The sequence below is a fragment of the Dermacentor andersoni genome, chromosome 1 (assembly GCF_023375885.2).
Source record: "Dermacentor andersoni chromosome 1, qqDerAnde1_hic_scaffold, whole genome shotgun sequence".
NCBI lineage: Eukaryota > Metazoa > Arthropoda > Arachnida > Ixodida > Ixodidae > Dermacentor > Dermacentor andersoni.
The window spans coordinates 103,094,117-103,114,167 of NC_092814.1; the positions used below are offsets into that span (position 1 = coordinate 103,094,117).

The following is a 20,051-nucleotide window of genomic DNA, read 5'->3' on the forward strand; positions in this document are numbered from 1 at the left end:
TGTCGATTGGTCGGTCGTCGCAGGACCACAGCGCCAACATGACAATAGCCAACTGTGTTCAAGGGGGGCTCGCCCGTTGCGTGCCTCTGAACCTTTTGTCAAGCTTCCATTCAATCGGCGTCATTTGGAAAGCGATTAGGGATGGACAATGGAGGCATGCCTTTGTTCTGGCATGCCAATATGACCCGCAGTTTTCACTGTACTGCATAAAATTGTGTATTTTTTTTTTGCATACGGTGGCAAGTGGCAGAGAGTGCGAGTGGGGAGGGTAGCAAAGGACGGCAGTAGCTGCATACTTGCTCATCAAACGTCTGTAACTTTGCTATTACTGCACCATTTATATACCTCCTTGTGGATATGTGTCCATAGTAGACACGTACACAACAAGTACATAATTATATGTATTACAGTATCCGTTGCAACTATGTCTTGAAATAAAATAATAAAATGTTAAAACAAAAGAACCAAAATGAGCATATTTCTAGTAGTAACGAAAGAGTTAAGGTGTGCTGTGAATGAAAGGAGGTCCTGGTATGGTAAGCACTTGTTTATTAGTTTACATTCGTGTGTATGAATAGAAAAAAAAAATTTGCTGTGCAAGAGCTGCAACATTATACAGCAGTTCCTCTTTCAAGATTTTGCTTGATTTCTGCCGTGTACTTTCCATAGAAACGGTCCAGCTTTTTGTTGAACTTCATGTTGCGCTCATTGATGTAATCGATGTCCTCATCATCGTTGAAACGTCGTCGCCGGCTGTACTTGTTTCTCTTTTCAATCCTACAAAGATTAAGAATGTAATTATTGGTAAACATAATAGTTATCCTTGGAAGAAAAAAAAAAGAAAGCTTACTGTTTTTCAATGTCGTCCACCATGCGGTCTATGTCCTCCTTGGTGTCCTTGTGCAGGCCATGGATGATAGTGTCTCTGGTTGGAAACATTGCATCGCCCCTGCAAAAGATAATAATAATAATAATAATTTTTAAAAAACTGGGTGCTCAGAGCAGTTTCACTTTTTTATTTGGGTAAACGTCAATTTTTGCTGTAATTTTACCACTTTCTGATCAGATGACCATATGGGACCTACGTAAATGCAATGCTTGCGAGTCTCAATATGGCTGTCTTTTGCAGCCATTTAAGATTTGTTTCACTACAACAAAGGTAGAAATTTTGGCCGTAACAGGAAAACAAGAGAGTATGCATAAAAAGCAAATACAAAAGTTATGGCGACAACAGCGGTAAGAATTCAAAAGCCAGCATCCAGATAACTAGGCTATAGGATTTGCATTTTCTTTACATGCTATATGTAGACCATAGTATATAACAATGCAAACTCATGAAAGTGTGTTGGGTTTTTAATGCTGTAGAACTTGCTGCACTTGTTAGAACTTCAGTTTGGCCTAGTTGGTGTTTACTGCATATCATATTGATTACAAATAAAGACTGGGACAGCGGAGGAGAACACAAAACACGGGTGGTATTTCAAGAAAGATGATGGAACACAGGAAGAAGGGCCATCTGCATGAGATGTATGCTCCAGAAGAGCTTCAGTTTGGACTAGTTGGTGTTTACTGCATATCATATTGACCGCAAATAAAGACTGGGACAGCGGAAGAGAGCACAAAAACAACACGGGCGGTAGTTTCAACACCGCCTGTGTTGGTTTTGTGCTCTCTTCCGCTGTCCCCGTCTTTATTTGCGGTCAATATGATATGCAGTTGTAAGGTCCTGTGATAATGTCATTTACATCTGACATGCAAGCAGCAATTTCTTTGGTGGTGGCAATCAAAATGCACTACAGCAAGGTCTGTACAAACACTACACTCCGACAAAAAATTTCTTTCTTTCTTATTCTTGCATCCAAAATTAGCCCACCTCTCCATGGAAAGGAATATCTTTAATGCGAAGCAGCATTCTCTGCCTCACACCACATGTGTGGGATCCGCAAATTTTTTTATTGTCAGCTCTCCTTTCAGCAATACAGTTGTTGCTTGTAGTAGCCTATGACAACCGAACGTCTATTCCAAAAGAACTTGTCCTTAAGCAAGTTGGTGTTTTAGACTTCTTATATATGTTGTTCCCAGTGTAAAGTACACAGCATGAAGCAAGGGAACAAGAAAAAGGCAGAAAGAAGAGCCATGTGAAGTGAACATGAATACATGTCTGCACTCATTCACTTAAATTCAGAGTTAAAAAGAAAAGAGTGGGGGAGGCATGAGCAGTACTTGTCAATCATGAGCTTGTGTACAGCATGTTCACAAAATAGTACAGTCAATTCAAGGAGCCCTTGCAATATTAGTTGGGTACTAGGAATTCGTATCCTGTTACTCCATTATGTATTTGTCAGTGGCTGTTTTACACGTAGAGCTCATGCACACCAAGCACTTTGTGTGTGTGTTACGATGTGGGGGTTGTCTACGAAATACCTCTCAGATGCAGCAAGTCCTACATGGGCCAAACGAGCTGATGTCTAAATGACCATCTGAGGAAGCATCTGAACGATTTCAATAAATAGGATGGTGCACATCTTAGCGAGCACTGCAAAGCTTGCTCATGTGAACTGTACTTTTTACATGTTAAGATTCTAGGTAGGAGTGGCAATAAAACAGCATGTGAGCTCATGGATGCTTATTTAATCAGAATGAAAAAGATCCTGTGTATGTCAGTGACATGCCGATTATTTTATGTTCTGCTGAGATGGCACTTGAGGCCAACTTGTTGCATTATACGCCACATCTGAGTCCTGTGTTGTGCCTGTGCAAAAATTGCCCTCTATGTACTGTCCTTTGAATAATTAAATCAGTTGTTAGTTCAGGCTTTGAGTGTATGTTTTTAATAATCTCATGGGAACACCGTCTGACACAATGGTCAATGCCATGTCATGGTTTGCACCTATGAAATTAGACAGTTTCAGTATAGATTTTCAGTACACTCTTAGGCAAAGTTATACGCTTTGGAGTGTATCTCTGCCACACAACAACAATCGCCATCTGCCTTGCTTGCGTTTTCTTTCTTGAAAACGCCGCGCCCGCTACTTTCCTGTCGGGAATGATACGTCATGCTGATAATGCGCATGCCGTTCATTACTGGGAAGTACCGGGCTCGCAGAGTTAAAGAAAGGAAATGCGGACGAGACAGATGGCGTTTATTGTTGTGTGGCAAAAGGGTGTAATTTTGCTTAAGAGTGTAGGAGTAGGCAAATATTAGAAAAGTTCGAATATTCGGTTGGATAGGAATATTCGAATCAAATCGAATATATTGCTGGCTGTCCAAGAGCAAACACAGTTTTTAGAATTCGCTTCTATCTAATATAAGAATATTGGGGCAATTTTGTGCTGAATTTTGTCACGCTTTCGGGCTGCTAGCGAAATTGCTCCTGTAAAGCACACCTAGCCACCAAATGCGACATTTTGCGGGAATGCGAGCCTCTCAGTAGCAAGGGGCACGGGTTTGCGAACAGGAAAGTGCACTTTTTTTTTTCAGTGCCCCTCCCAAGTCTGAGCTTACTGCTTGACAGCAAGTGCACTGAGTGACGGCTGGGACAGGGTCAAATGCTTCAGAGTTTACGAGCAGTTGATGCGGTATAATAAGGCACAGGCTGGCAAAGACAGTTAGTGGGAATTACTAACTTTTCCAAGTCAACATGAGCCAAATACACAATGCTTTAGTACAACCACTTACTAGTCTATTTTTTTTTAACATTGACAATGTTATGGCAATGTTGCTACATAACAAAATAACCCTTACATTGTCAATGTTCCAAAATAACAAACTAGCTCAACTTGCTAATAAATGCATGCGCATGTCATTATTCATATTCGAAAATTTTGACGTTCGCACACCCCTATGTTTCGCTTGTCCATGCAAATGCACATGAAATAGCTATGGTCATACTATATGCAGGCTCTGAATGAGATATTTAATGGTGTGTTCCACATGGCAAACACATGGCCAATGCCAAATGCTGTGGCATCATCTGGCATATAGAAATCAAAGCAGTTTCACAACAGCTTTAGAAGTGTCTGGCAGCATAATACATATGGCTGACCTCAATAGCAAAGATCATTATTTTATCCTCAAAGAGAGATGAGACTAAGTGAAAGCTGATTTGTACCACTTGTCTGCTGCTGCTTTTGGGTAGTTACTCTTTCCCGACATTTTCGCAGTCGAGATTTTGAGATATTTGGAGTACGGCACAAAAGCATTTTGAGTTAAGAGGTGAAAACTACATGGAGTTGACACCAAGCCAGGAAAAAAATTTTGACTTCACCTATATTCAAGATATCAGAGTTCGAGTTAACAAGGGTTTACTGCGGTATGCTGCTGTTGAGTCGACGTGCTGCTACAACTTGTTGGAGACAGAGTGCAGAAAAGCTCATGTAAGGTTTTGGTGCATGATTAAGAATTCCACGGTCAAAAGTAGTTCCGTTTCCTCCACTATGGTGTTTTTTATTTAAGTGTTGCTCTGGAACGCTAAACCCTAGAAAATTTTCATTTATTTGATTAGAAAAATATAAAATCTGCTGACTTGTAATGTATCCGACATGATTCAGTGTTAAAAAATGCTTAGAAATATCTGCCAAAAGAGACTAAAAGCAACAGCTTGATTTTGGCGAGTTGGCTCACACTGAAGGTAAAAAATCGGTACTGTAGCCATCTAGCCGTTCATTGTAATAAATGTGCATGTGCCATTTAACCTGGTACTGTTTAGCAGTACCAGGTTCCTGTAACATGCGAAAACTGAAAAAGAAATTGTAGAGCCTTACTGTATAGAAAAAGCAAAAGATAAGTTTGTCAGTGTGATGTCAGTTCGCCTATCATAACATAATTTTTTTATAAACACCTGTACCTTTAGTGCCACCTGTGTGCATGCCTGTGAATCAGAATGTTCGTTTTTTTTTTTTTTTTTGAAAGACTATTAATGGCTGGTGCTTCTTTCAATAAAGTTGGCAGACAGCGCTAGTCTTGTTGCGAGTTTCTCTTTTTGTCCTCGTCATATCACGCTGCTTCAATATAGCTTCAAGAGCACAAGCAGCGCCTAGGTAGTATATTCCCAATGTTACCATGTGCCATTGAAGCCTGACAAATTCTGTATAGTTTACATCCATCCTGCAGACAGACATAAAATACAATTGTAACCTTTAACAACACCAAGATATCAGATTTAAAACAAATGTTTGGGAAATGGAAACGACAGCACTAACTTCAATTTCGGAACACTTCTTAAAGAATTTTACTGGCCATATGTGTGCAAAGAGATGGAGGAATAAACTTCATTTGTAAAAATGAGCTGATGGTGGAGTCGTCCGAGGTGGGCGGCGTACTTAGTCCAGGATGCCGTGGGCTTGAGCCGATAGCTTGGCCCTGTTCACCAGACAATGCTGGTCTTCACGTCTCGAGCTTGTCAGCTGGGCCTCCCACTGCTCAACGGTTGGTCCGGTTATGTTTGGTATCGATGGGTTGTGCCCATACTCCCATACCATGTGGTAGAGGGCATTGAGCGCAGAGCAGAAGGCGCACTTGTAAGTGTAGCTCGCAGGATACATGGCGTGCAGCAGGGTGCCGTGCGAGAATGTGGTGGTCTGTAGTTTGTAGAAAATCACCGCCTCTTCAACAGTCACCTTGGCATGCAGTCACCTTGGCACGTAGGTTCTCCTACCTAGTCTGTAGTGGCTCAGGACGTCGCTGTACATTTTTGAGATGCCATCGTGTAGGTCTACCGGGGCTCGTGAACCCGGTGGGCTAGCTGGGAGAATGGGATCTTGGGCAGCAGCGTGATCCGCTAGATTACCTGCCAGGAACTCATGTGCTGGGACCCAGACAAGGTATTTTAGTTGAAAATTGTCCAGTTTCTCGAGGATACTCAGGGCTTGTTTAGAAATGCGGCCCTTTTGGTAATTCCTGCATGCTGTTTGTGAGTCATTGATGACTGTAATGTGATTTCCTCTCGCTTGCCCATTGTGGCCACCAGAGCTACCGCCATTTCTTTTGCGGTGTCGATGTTTGGAGTGTTCAACGAGGCCGCTGCTACCTCTTCTCCCTGGCTGTTGATCACGCTGACAGCGTGGGCTGCTCTGTTCTTGTACTTTGCCATGTCAGTGTATCTGACTTCTCCACTTCTTGGTCCTTCATAGGCCTTAGGTAGAGATTGTACTCTTGCTTGCCTCCTTTCTCTGTTGTGTTCCGAATGCATGTTTCACTGGATGCTGGCCACCACGATCTCCTCTCTCAGGGGTGGAGGGACCCGGTGTTTTCTGGATTCATATTTCACTGGGTAGCCCACTCTTTTTAGCGTGTCCCTGCCTGTGCTGATGAGCTTGAGTCGCTCTATCCGACTCATTTTGTGGGCCTCAGCTAGTTCCTCCCAAGTATTATGGATGCCCAGGCTGAGTAGCTTCTCCATCGACGTCGTCGGGGGAAGCCCCAGTGCCAGTTTTGTGCACTGGGTCTGTGCCATAGGTCTTTCATATGAGAGTGTTCACTTTGTCCCTCTCGCTGTTCTTGAGACCCAGGTACAGGGTGCCATAAGCTCATTATCAGGGCTTGTATTAATTTTATCGTGTCCAGCTCTTTCATGCCGTGCTTTCCTTTAGTTACTCTTCGCACCAGGTGAGCGACTTGGGTAACTGTCGCTGGCAGCTTTTTAATGGCGGTGAGGCTGGCACTGTCCTGGAAAGTGAGGCTCAGGATACAGAGTGTGTCTACGTTGGGTATATTGACTCCATGCAGGGTCACTGTTGAATCCGGTGTCTCCTGAGGAGGCCACCCTCTCGTCCTCTTTTGGAGGATTAGCAGCTCCGACTTTTCCGGGGTGCAAGAGAGACTGCAACAGTGTAGATAACACTTCCACACGGTCAGGTTGTCCACGTAGATTGCGTGACGGATACCCCTGATGTTGTCCAAGAGGTTTGGCAATCCCCTCATCGCTATACTGAAGAGAAACGGGGAGCTCACTGCCAGCTGGGGGGGGTTGCTTTTTGCAGTATTTGGATCTTGTCAGTCCTGAGATTCCCCAGGCCTATGGTCGCTGTTTGGCCCATCAGGTCCCGGACATAGTTGTATGTCCGCCGTTGGTATGTTGTAGGCTGTTTAGCACGGCTTCGTGGGAGACGTCGAATGCCCCCTTTCACATTAGTGCCAGGATGGCATTCTTGTGGCGTGTTCTGAGGCAATCAATGACTTCTTTTAGCTGTAGCAAAATGTCCTGGGTGGAGAGGTTAGGCTGGAAACCGAACATAGTGTTCAGCAGGTATTCCTCTTCTTCCAGGTAGGGCAAGAGTCGATTGTGGACAATGTGCTCGAAGAATTTCCCCGCACACGATGTGAGGGAGATTGGGCGTAGGTTCTATAGCTTGATCGGCTTCTCGCGTTCGAGTATTTCAGCATACTCCTCCGCCTCTAAGGAGATAACGGCAATGTGGATCTTGAGTTTGCAGTTTCTCTTCTGCTTCTTCCATTGCTTCAAAAGTCCTCGTCTGGCCTCCCATAGGTGAAGTAGGTGTGGGTCGACTTCGGGATTGTCTGCAGTGAGTTGGATGGTCTTTGTATACATGGTAACCAAGTCCATCACATTTTGGTCCACTCCTTGATGTCCTCGAGGCTTCTGGTGTGTCTGTCTTTTCGGATGGTGGACCAGTCCGTAATTTTGGCCTGACCTACTCTTTTAAGGAAATAGTTCGAATTTTTTTGATCCTTCAAATATCAAATTGGAAACATAGGGTGCTAAGCATATTCTCTAATTACTAGTTCTATTTTGCTTTTATGTCACTGCTATGTAATGGTGACAGCATGAGTACAGAAGGAGGCGGCACTTCTTCCACAAAGCAACTAAAGATAAGTAAAACATACCACTCTTTAAACACAACTTACATTTCTTCCTTTTTCCTTTCATAGTGATCGAAGTCTGGCTTGATCTGCTTCACAAGACGTTGGTACTGCCGGACAGTTGCTGCCTCATAATCTGCAATAATGAGAGCAGAATGATCTTAATTTGCACATGTTCGAAAACGGTTTTTTCTTATGGACATATAAACCAATCAGTACTGTGGCATAATAAATCGAAACGAGACAAGTCCGCAATAAGATGGAGGCTTGAAGTCATTAGCAGCAGTCGAACGAGGAGTGTAGCTGAAGCCAAGGTTTCGAGAAGGGCAGGACGTACCTGAGAAACCAACGTCGGGGTTTTTTCTTTTCTTCTTGCGATGCAAGCGTTCTGCTTCATCAGCACTGACGTTCAGCAGTTTGATCCGTGAGTAGTCTTCACCTCGCTTAGCAGCATCCTACAAGCGAAACCACGGACTATTATGGCGCGGCCTCAAATAATGCACTTTTTCTTCCGTAGCACGGCTAACAGACCCTAGAAAAACTTGAAGAAACTTAATTTTATATGAGAACGCCGGTTACCTCATACTTCTGCTCCTCTTCCAGTTTGTACTGTGCCCACTTTTGCTTGTTTTCGCAATTAGATGGCAGTTTTGATTTCCTGTCCTCTTCGATTACTTCTTTGTGGTTCAGCGTTCTGGCTTCATTCTACAAAGCAAGCCGCAACCAGTAAGCAATTTTCACAGTATGGGTGGCTCATCTATGTGAAATTCGTTACAACGTCAATATGAATCCAGCCCAACACGCATGGCACTTCAAACAGCAACAACATTGCGACGCGCATTACTCACCCGTCGCATGTGAAGAGTGCGTAGACGCTCCAATAGCTCCGATCGCTTACTCGACGTAGACGAGCAGGGCTGTCCATCTGACATTGTATTCAGGGAAGTTGTGAGATGCAAAGGGCACTTGTTACATTAGAACACGACAAGCAAGTGCACGTAATAACTAGTAAGCCGCTGGCCGCACGGGCAAGTTATTACCACACAACTTACAACAACAGATTTACTACTGTGCGCGAAAGAGGGCGAGAGCGGCTAACAGCAAAAGAAGGAAAATAACATTGGTTGCCAGATAAAAAAAGGAAAACTAAACCGTGTGGCTTGAGCCAATACTTGAGCTCATCCATGCTTGAGCTGCTTGATGCCATCTAAGTCGTTTAAAATTTATAATGTTCTAGGTAAACAAAGGTTGACATTTATTATTTAAGTATTATGATCTGATTTAAAAGTGTAATTTGCTGCAATTGTGTGTTTATACGATTGAAGTACGCACGTTGTTTGCAAAGAAGCCAAACGAAGACAATACAACCTCCATCTATAGCCGAGAGGGAAAATTCTCGGTTTCACGTGTGTCTGTGTGTTGCTGCCAGTCTTAATTTGGTGGGAACCTATCAAACGTAACAGTTACTCTTTTCGTAATGGGCAGAAAGCGGCAAAGGAAAAGGCAAGGGAAGGCACCCAGAGCAGAAAAACCTCAAAAGGTGCGCTCAAATTTTGCTCGATTGAAAACTTTTGACATTGTATCTGTTAACTCAACCTCATTTTGATAACTCTCGAAGTGCTGTTAAGAGCGCGCAAATTGTTCATTATTGATTTCATTTTGCTGTTGGAATGCTATCTGGTGCTGTCAACGGATTAAACTGTACAGCCAAATATGCGTGACAGGCTGGGCTAACTAAAATCAAGTGTCTTTCAGTAAGTCATATGAGCGAAACAGATCATTCATGTAATCAACTATTGAACTGCTTATTCCTTATTTGCGTTATCCGAGAGCGCGCATTATTTCATAAATTATTTCATTGTGCTAGCTTACTGGTTAACGTCAGTAAATTGTTTTTGCTCGAAAAGGTTCACGAGAATGGCGGGCCTCCTTTGTACACCGAGATTGATAGGAACAACGAAGCCTTCGAGAAATACTACAAGGTAAGCTTTCTTTTTTCTAGCATGATTTTGTCGTTTTTTTAAATGTTAGACTTTAGGGTTTACTGTCAACTTACACAGGACCCAATGCGTCTGTTGTCATTGAGTGCTATTTATAATCACGCTATCCATAGTGTGTTCTGTCTCATATGCATTGTGAAGCAGGAACGTTAACTTCCATTTTATGAGGTTATGTACGTTCACAGTCCTTTCGCCAAATAAACTCGTATTAAGTTATGTTATGATGCCATTCTGCAGACGAATATTCTTACTATAGGAAATAAAGTTTTTGTACAATAAGGAGGGTCCCATGTTAGGAAGACAATTTTAATGTGATATAGTACACGCTTAATGCTGTGAAAAAGAAAATACATTTTTTTAAAATAATTTTTTCCTTTCAAAAGTGGTAAATTTATCCCTCACGTCAACAGTCACAACTTTCAAATAAACCACTTTATCTCGTAATGCTTTGGTATATATGTAGGTCTACTAATGTACTGTGCTATGAACTAGTATGAAGAGTGTCTGATAAGTGTTTGGGAAATTGTCCTTGTTTTGAAATAACATGTCATAATATAACAAAATCTTGAGTAAATTTCAGTAATCCTGATGCATTGCTCACCTTAATGTGTAAGAAATCAACACGAAATGTTTTAAAAGAAAATTCTTGAGTGGAACTTCATCGTTGTTGGCATTACAGAAAAAGGAACAAGTTTACATTTTTCGTAAACAAGATTAAATATTATAAGTTGCAATATACACAAGAAAACAAAATGCTAGAAGGATAAAATGCTCCAGACTTGTAGCAGGACCCCCCTTGAACGTTTTTCTTGTTTTGTCACACTTCATATTTTCAAGCATTGGTGCACTAACTGAGACTTCTTTGCCCATGTGGTTGTGTCATTATTTGCGGCATGCAAGCCATTGCTTCGGCCACTTTTGCTCCCTAAACTGTGCTATCAGGCTGCTAGTAACGCAAAAGTGATTTCGCTTGCAAAGCTGATGGACACTACATAGTGGCAGAAGCAATGCATTGCTCCTTGAATGTCGGTACTTGGCACTCTAAATACATGCAAACACATCAGGTTGTTGTGGTGCCCCTTGTGAGACTTTACAACTAATTTATATCGTATTGTTGTGATTTCAAAAATATAATATTGATGTGAGGAAAAAATTATGGTAAATTGACATCTCACTAATGTAGGACAGTCAAATTTATCAACAGGTAATTTTCTGAAGGAATTGCTATTTCAAGAGTGGCATCATAACCTTAAGTGAGTTCAGAATTGCATCATGAGTCTACCTGGTGTTTGTAGCTGTACAGGCCCTTGGAACCTTTGAATATCTTTGAATTCAAAAATGTCCTTCTCAAACCTTGATAGGCCTGGACATTTTTTTATTTCTCGAAAACCCGCAAGTTTATCCAGGATTGTTCTTGCTTTAACACTTGGGTTCTTGGTCTCAGTACCAATGAAGAAATTGCAACCACACCTAGAAATTCGATTGGCAGTGGCAGAATGACTGCCTGGGCAATACTTGCCAACTCTCCCAAACTTTTTCATAATGTTTTTGAATTTGGGCCTGTTTTACGATTTCATGAATGTTGCATCAATTTTTACAAAAATGCTGTTTTCAAAGAAGTTTTGCTAGTGGGTTTCTGAACTTTCCATTGAAAGTCTCCTGATTATGAAAGGACTCCAGAGGGGTACTTGCTTTGAGTAAGTTTATACAGGCAAGTTCCTGAAGCAGGCAAAATCGGCAATATCAAAGTCGGGAAAAGCATTATGATCTGTGTGTTCTGACACTGCACACTTCGCACACTGCCAAATTACTGGATAGCCTCATAGTATACGGTAGTACAATATGTAATGTCATAGTACTTCCATCATGGTACTTATCATAGTAGAATATGTCCGCCTTCCTCTACACTAACCCGTGTCATACGGGTACACTGCTCAGGGCCTAAAGTTTAAGGCCACTTGCAGCATAGTGTGGTCTCATAACTCATTCAGCCGTCAAATGCATACTCTTACTTCCAAGTTAGCAGTTATGGCGGCACATGATGCACGCATTTCTGAAGTTATCTGAAAAATTCCTACATAAACAATGGTCATCCACTACACTAGTGTAGGAAACCTGTATGTGTTTTCTTTGTAGCTTCATGCTACAGTCAAGTAGATGACAATAATTATTTTTTCTTTTCATGAACCTTCCTTTACTTTGCGGACTTCCGTAGAACTGATTTGTCATATTCAGTGTCCCTGTACTTCAAATTGTTGTTTACTTCGGCTTCACTCTGCGATCTGCTAACCTCCGTTTTAACTCAAATGGAAGAGCAGCCGGCCCGGAAAAGCATTGGTCTTAGGTTCAGTCTTCGGACCAGGGTGAATTTTTCTTCAATTACATAGATTTCTTTCTGTGAAAGCCATATATAGGTTTCACTTATAGCTTCGTGCTGCAGTCAAATTGAGGGTAATTTTACCTTTCATGAACGTTCCTCCACCTTGTGAGCTTCTGCAGAACTGATTTGTCATGATGGTGGTTTGTGGCCATGCTGTAGACTCAGCCCCCCCCCCCTAGTTCCATGCTGAGCACACCTTCATTTTTCAAAATATCAAATCAAAAAGCAAAAATTATAAGCAAGAGCCACTTGGTGTCATTAAGTCTGGTAAAAGTGATAAACCTTGTCGAAGTGGCCTGCGCATTAGATTCATGCTGACATGTTTTTTAATAGTGATAGCACAACAGTTTAAATTTGCTTGGCTGTTGTTCAGTACAGTTTCTGTGCTCTGTTATGTTTTTAGTTCATAATACCTGACCTGCATGAGTGAATGTACATGCATTTATGCTGTTCCTCTGAAAGCCTTTAGCTCCAGTTCTGCACTTTTTACATTCTTTTAGAAAAATACATAAACCAATGCAACCATATTTCAACATAGTGCACTTTTCCTCACCCTAACCAGGCACAGGATATAGTTCCAGAAAAAGAATGGGATGACTTTATGGCTGCTCTACGTCGTGGACTGCCTGTGGCATTCAGAATTACAGGCTTTCTTCCGTAAGCAGCCATTTTCTTTGTCTCACAGTATTTCACAAGGATGCTAAATCTTCTAAAATATTGAACTATTTTCCTCACCATGAAGAAATGACATCTCTTCTTGCCAAGATGCCTTGTGCTGCTTTGTTCTGTGGTTGAATCACTGTTAATTTAAGTAGGACACAAGACTGTAAAAATGGCCATGTTGCTAATCTTATAGCTGATAGTTGTTGTTCACATGCAGCTGGGCGTGTTTAGAAGTTTGCATTTATAAAACCTTTTCCTATAAATCATTGCTTGCTCTTAAAACATGTGGCATGCTTTATAGATCATTTCCAATTTTCTTTACCAGATCATGGCTGCTTTATTTAGCATGATGCTGTATAAGATTGTGAAGTTAGTCTAGCTCTGTCGCGGCACTTCTTTTGTCTTTTTTCTCCCCTAAATGTTGATGTGATAATTTCTCCCTCAAAATTTTTCTCCATATGCTTTGAGTCTGTACATACTATTTAAATAAAGGCACAGGAGTTTAAGGACAACAGTGCTTCACTGGAACTGCTGCCTACAGTGCATAATTACACACCAGATAGCACAGTTCACATATGAAGTCTGTAACACAGTGAAAGAAACAGTATTGTTAAGTAGCCAATGTTGTACAAAGTAACTATGACTTCACACACACTGTAATATTAGAAATAAAAATATTAAAGTAATAGCTAATTGCTAAAAAAATACTAATGCCACATATTGCTGCAATGCCATTATAAAGGACTGCATTTATGCACTGCAGCGACTTAAGGGGACACTAAAGAGAAACATTGACTCAATTTAGTACCTTTAGTAGTAGCTTAGTCTTTAGTTTAATAAAGTATTCTTTGAAAACTCTGTTGCTGTTAATTTCATGATAATAGGTTGGTTATTAGAAATGGAAATGAAGGTCAATGATTTCAAAGTATTTTTTTTTTTCATATTTGAGCTGCGTTGGCTCAGTAAAAGTTCGCAAAACATGCCTGGCACCTTTAGAACACAATGTAGTCTTTTTTTACTAATAAAGAATTGACTAGACCCTAGCAGACGTCATCAAAAGTCATGACCACTGCTGGATGAGAGCAATGCAGCTCTCTAATATTGTTCTCTGACTTTATTTGAATGTTATGCTGTTGGCTTTATAAAAGTGAAATGTTTGTTTTGCTTTCCTGTGTATGGTATACAATGTTTTTGTTGACTTTCCTTCTTTACCTTATTTATTGTATACTGTGAGCAACTTAGCTGAGTGAAAGCACTAGTAACAGTGTGAATGTATTTTTGTGTAACTTTACAAAGGAGTCATGTTCACTTATGTGAATGTATTTTGCTATGTCTGGTATTGTATACACCGAATGATGCTGTTTTGTCTATAGCCAAAGTGATGCTACTCTACTGCCAAGTTTGCGCAGGACACTGTCCTGATCCATGGGCAACTCTGTATTGCCCGAAAAAGTGAATAAATAAATAATAATATTTGCTATATGTGTAAAACTATGCTCATGCCTCTGTGCCTCTCAAGGGTTCCCAAACAGATGGCCTTGGAGAATCCCAGTGGCTTCAAGTCTCATGAGCCCCCTCTGTCTTTGTTTCCCAAATATATCTACAATAATGAGTACAGGTTGGGGGTCCTCAGTCAATTCCACACTAATATTGTATCACAAAATTTATCACAGAAAAAATACGCAGGATGGTTACGAGTGTGTAACACAAATGTTCAAGCATTAGCTGTGGTGCAGGAAAGACGATCTCGAGCTCGCTGAATCGCTAGGCGTCTGAAGGTACTGCTTCCTCCATGACATATCAGTGTAAAGGATGTTCCATAGCATTCTTGTTTAAACTACTATGCTCTGCTATGCTGCTACATTGGCCCTCACAATCAGTAGCAGCATAGGAGGCGAGCGAGCAAGTCGAAGCAAGTGGCAAAACTTCTCATTCTCCTGCTCCTATGTGACTACTTTCTGCATCATAATATTGCAACACAGTGACCTCCTCGGAAACAAAACCAAAAACTTGCTGTAGAAGAGCTGTTAAATTAATTAAAGCGCCCTGAGCCTTGCCAATATTTTTTCCAGGGTTAAGAGGTCTAAAAACCTTAATTCAATGCAAAAATCTGAATAGTTGAAAATACTATGTCAGTATTTTAATGCGACATGCTGGAAAATGCCCATGCACATCACTAACACACTAAAGGAAAGGTGAGGCATGACCGTGGCATGGCAAAACTTCCACGACACTGCGGGCACAATTGGTTTTGCTGCCCATAATGTGCGATGCGCTGGCAAACTCCTGCACCGCCACTGACTAACGAAGGGGAACTGTGACTGCAGCAGCAAAAAAACTTCCACAATACTGCAAGTGCAATCGATGGGTTTGCCCCCATGATACACGGAGGGCAACACCATTTGGTTTTGTTACAAGAAAGTGAACTTTGCGTCACATTACTGAACACTGCTTTCTCATTGAAGGAAGCACACGGGGCATCACATGTGCTTTCACCATTGGAAGCGCGTTCCAGTGCCTTTCTCGTTCACCTTTCACTGCGGAGCGCGCCAACAGCACAAAATTGAGCAACGAGCTAAGAAAAGCTAACACTTCAAAATTAAAATAAGATCGCACATGTTAAGTGCAAAAAGTAGGATGAGTGGCGAATACTGGTAGCATTGTAGCAGTGAAAAAAAGATGGCCGTAGTTTGTGGGGTTCTCACCCATACTCTTGGGACAAAGGAACGACAACACAGTAGTGCAATCAATCACAAGGCCATTTATTGCACCTTTCATAGACTAATGCCTGCTGGCCGGGTTACTAGCCACAAAACATGCCGATGGGCGCGCAACAATCCCGACTCACCGTGATTGGATAGTGAGTGACTATGTTCACCCCATGCTGGACACCACTGCCTGGTCGTTCACTTGTACGGTCATGCAAACAGTGGCATGTTTGAACGATCATGTTCATCCATTCTGGTGTCCTGCTCCTAGGCCACGCGAGATAGGTCTTGCAGAAGCATGGATCGGAGCACGCGCGGATTGTCCGCGCCACTTGCCGACCCCGAGCCCAAGAGGAAGAACCTACTCCTTGTCGCGCCCGACCAACACCGCCGTTAGGTGGCTCTAGCAGCACCACACTCGCGCCATCTCTCGTAATGCACTGCAGCCCGACTGACCACCACCAGAACTAAACTACGCGGAGAAGTCGGATTACAGGGAAAGCGAGACGTGCGGGGAAAACAACATATCAGGGGATGCGTAAGAGTCGCGCATCCCCACAAGTTGCATATGGCGAAAATATAGCCCAAATTTTCCATGCACAGAACCCTTTGCTACCACAGAGTTCAATTTTGAACTGCATCCCTGAGGTACACAGCCCTAAAGCAATTTTGTTAGTAGTACTATATGTAGTGCAGAATTTGTTTTGGAAGTTTTAATGTTTCATATGTACGCATCTCTCTTCCAGGGAGTCCAAACACTTGCTGAACGTAATCAAAAGTCAGTACTTTGCAGAACTATTAAATGTCGGAGGAGATGAAGTAAAGGCAGGGAGACCATCCAATCTGACATGGTAGGTGTTAGTGTTTTTCTTGAATTCTTGTCTTCTTAATTTAGCAATATGTAGGTAGTGAAATTACAGCACAGATTGAATTCAAGTAGGTTGCCCTAGTTGGGGATGACTGACATGCTTTTCTGTGCTTCTTCTGTTTGTGCATGCGTGCAGCCATTTACCAAGCTTATTTTCCGGAAACTGCTGTTGCGGCAGCAGCGTGGGGAACATGGTTGACCTGCTCAAGCTATTCTATTGCATAAGACGTGCATCTCCCTCTCAGGCTTGAATTGCATGTGCAAGCACATAGTATCATGACAGAAAAGTTTAATTTAAAATTAATATTAAGGTTTACAGGTTTTATTTGTACGAGCAGCATACTATGCCAATTTGCACTTTTTTATTTGCTGAGAATAAATATTACTGGAAGGTGAGCAATGTAATAACAGTTGTGTAAGCACATGTTCGAACAGCTAGCTTCTCAACTGGAGCAGCAGTAAAATGGGCCGTGGTACTATTGCCAGGGAAGAATGACAAAGATAAAACATAGAGTGCCTGTGTCTATCGGCCACATTCTCATGGGGACATACAGCATCTCACTGAGGCCACCAACACCTTCGCCTGGTAAAGAGATTCCTTGGCTGGTGCTTTCACCACTTCTGACATTCTGACCCAAGAGCCCTGCAGTACAGTTTATCCCACATAACCATTCATGCCTGCCCAGGCTTTTCTTAAAGGGGCCCTGAATCACCCCTCGGGCTTGGTGAAATAACATAGTCTGCAGGTAGCATACGCTGTTGTGAACATCTCAGCCAAGTTCTGCTGTCCTACGCGGTCCGTGGAACTCGCAAGCGAAGCGCGAAGTCACCTTTTTCTCAAACGCTCTCGTTTCAAAAACCCCATGATCCTCGCTCTTTTCTGTTTACTTTATTTCGTCATAAAGCACACTCCAATACGCAGCTGCTATTGGTCGCTGCGCTCGGCTACACCGTGGCCGCTGTGAGACGCCGCCACGAGTCCAGTGGTTAAGCGCACTGCAGCTCTCTGAGGACAGCCGCATTTGGCTTACGTTTAGCGTGGCATAGGCACCAAATCGGAAATTTGAACTGCGCGCCACGGTGACGTCTCCACCGTAGCCTTCGCAGTGCGAGGCATTGGAGGAGGAAGGCAAGCACAGCTGAGGCCGTGTTTGATTGCCGATAACTCCACTTCTGCTGAATGCATTGAAGTACTTTTTGTGGCAAAGTGGTTCTGAAATAGCCTATCTTCACTTCAAATGTCTTTCTCCACTTCGATAAAAAGTGGTTCAGGGCCCCTTTAAACCCACTAAAGTACAATAGCTGCGGAAGAAGATTGACACTAGGAACTGATGATCAAAGCAACTGTTGTATAATGCCATTATCGCAAACCAGTTGCGATCAGGCCAAACTTGCCACTGGTGGCTTTTCATATACATTGATGGAAGCGAACATGTCTTATGAAAAAGAAGGGAAAGAAAAGAAAAAAACAGGGAATGCTATTTAATCCCTTTTTTACCACGCTGTTGTCTCGAATTCTGACCGAAAATGGACACATTATTTTTCAAAGACCCCATTTGCAAACATGTTTCACTTCCTCTGCCAGAATAAACTCTGTCCTGCTTGCACTGCCCCACAAATTATGTGCTGCCATCTACCGGAAGAATTGCAAACCACTAAGAAGAAACCAGCTAGTCGATGGCATTGCAGGAAAAATGAAAAGTACTGTTGTTGAGCTGAGCTCCTGTTTGGCCGTTTCTACCAAAAACGTGTGGACGAACCCAACTCTTTCGTGGCATAGTAGGGGCTCATTAAGCGGCAGCGTAAGTAAGACTCTAATGTGAGAACATTTCAGGAAGGAGAATGTCTCTGGAATTTTTGACTTTGTTGAAGTTAATCTACATCTGCTGCACAGTGCCTTGCACACACTGTTGATCCACTAAGAAAGTGAATACATAAACCTGCCGTGTGTAAGGGATGTATAGTAGTTTGTTTTGGTTATGTTGTGCATTGTGTTGTCATTTATTTGCTTTTGTATGTTAAAATAGGTATCCAAATGAACTGGCATGGCAACTTGATTTGTCTCGCATCATGATACGGAAATCGGAGGCATATGCACGGCTCCACAGTTTCCTGATATCAGAAACAGACACAGTAAGTGGAAGCAGATTTTAGTGAATTCATGTCCTTATGTCTACTTGCAGCTATCATATACCGGGTGGCCACGAGTTATTGACTTGGTAATATTGTCAAACCTCACTTCTACAAATCTTGGTGTTAATGAATACTACTTTAATTCCCCTGAAATGCTAGACCATGCACTATCTTATCAGATTTAGCAAAGTGATTTTGCATTGCTATGGACACCAAGATATTAAATTTCAGTTCTTGAAATGTGATGCTATGATAGCTCAGCAATGGAATTGCAGAAGGTGCAATTTAGGTAACTTTGACAATCTTAACGGACTTGTACGTAATGAATTACATGCCAATAATTACTTGTAATCAATTACATTTTTGGCAGTGTTGTGATTGATCGAATGCTTTTTTTTACTCACTAATGCTAACTGTAATTCAATTACTTTTTTCAGTAACCAATTACATGTAACCAGTAAATTTATTGGTAAAAAACTAACAGGTGATGCAGCTTTGAGCAATTTAATTGCAGAAATTACAGTAGAAAGCCTGCATTTGTGCCGTGCATCAACCTCGTGGATGTGCATCTTCAGACCGACAAACTTGGGTGCTCAGTATTTGTTTCGTCATATTAATGCTCCACCAGGTGTTAGGCAACGAATTGAATCGATGCTACTGTGGCTCCATCGTGATATCCACTTTGGACGTTGATGCTATAAACTCGCCTACTAATGATTTTTTCAGCTTTTCATTGGCTCTACTGGGAGTGCCTTGTCTGAGCCCCAGCAACAGTGAAGCGCTGCACTTTATAGAGGTTGAGATGCAAGCATATGGGCATTGAGAAACCTCAATCTGGTGTGCAAGGTGCTCACATGTTGCAATCAGTGGCATAGCCAGAAAGTTTGTTCAGGGGGCTCACGACAGCTCGGCCTCCTCACTATAGAGTTTGTCGAGGGACCAAATACATGTATAACTGCACGTCCATTGCCAAAGATGCTGCAAACGAATTCTTGAATGCTATGCACTGTCAAGGCAAGTAAAATATGTATTTGTTCATAAACGAAAATACTCATACAGCCCAAAAAATTGTGCCCGAAATGACTGATATCAATGGTTCCATGTTTTTTGTCTATTTAATAAGTAAAGAAAATATCACACAAACTTAATAACTATATCAGTTCGAAACCACCTAAGCAGTGCATGCCGCTGATATGAAAAATGTAAAGGCCATGAAATGAACAAGTTGAGGACACATATTTTAATGAAACTTTGTCATTCAAGAACCTTGTTTACACTTTTGTACATATGCAACAGCCAGGGAAAAATCTCAATGACGTATTTTGTTCCAATGTACTGCGCAGAAGCAGCTGTCACTGGTCATATATTGTGAGTAAATTGCATCGAAATTATAGTTGCAACAGAGAGCACATATAAAAGCAGTTCTGCAACATATACGAAGGCAAGTCAAATGAAAGTGAGCCAGTGCAGATATATG

The 20,051-nt window shown here is 41.9% G+C and overlaps 2 protein-coding genes across 4 annotated transcripts in view; one reads left to right on the forward strand and one right to left on the reverse strand.

Annotated features, from left to right (window-relative positions):
• Positions 1-532: 532 nt before the first annotated feature.
• LOC126545490 (pre-mRNA-splicing factor SYF2) lies at positions 533-8,926 on the reverse strand. Its single transcript, XM_050193380.2, has 6 exons — positions 8,671-8,926; positions 8,402-8,527; positions 8,160-8,277; positions 7,868-7,958; positions 851-949; positions 533-777 (listed from the first exon to the last, which is right to left on the reverse strand). Exons 1-6 carry the CDS (start codon positions 8,752-8,754, stop codon positions 612-614), a joined length of 684 nt encoding a protein of 227 aa, XP_050049337.1. The 5' UTR covers positions 8,755-8,926; the 3' UTR covers positions 533-611.
• A 259-nt stretch (positions 8,927-9,185) lies between these two features.
• The window catches only part of Nsun2 (tRNA (cytosine(34)-C(5))-methyltransferase Nsun2), a 162,008-nt gene continuing 151,142 nt past the window's right edge, over positions 9,186-20,051 (forward strand). For 2 of the 3 annotated variants that reach the window (XM_055061849.2, XM_055061850.2), the window contains exons 1-5: positions 9,187-9,362; positions 9,730-9,804; positions 12,765-12,859; positions 16,320-16,424; positions 18,469-18,574. In XM_055061849.2, coding sequence (XP_054917824.1) covers positions 9,300-9,362; positions 9,730-9,804; positions 12,765-12,859; positions 16,320-16,424; positions 18,469-18,574 — 444 coding nt within the window. In that variant the 5' untranslated portion in view covers positions 9,187-9,299. Of the gene's footprint in view, positions 9,363-9,729; positions 9,805-12,764; positions 12,860-16,319; positions 16,425-18,468; positions 18,575-20,051 lie in introns of all 3 variants that reach the window. The other variant, XM_055061851.2, reaches the window with a different exon arrangement.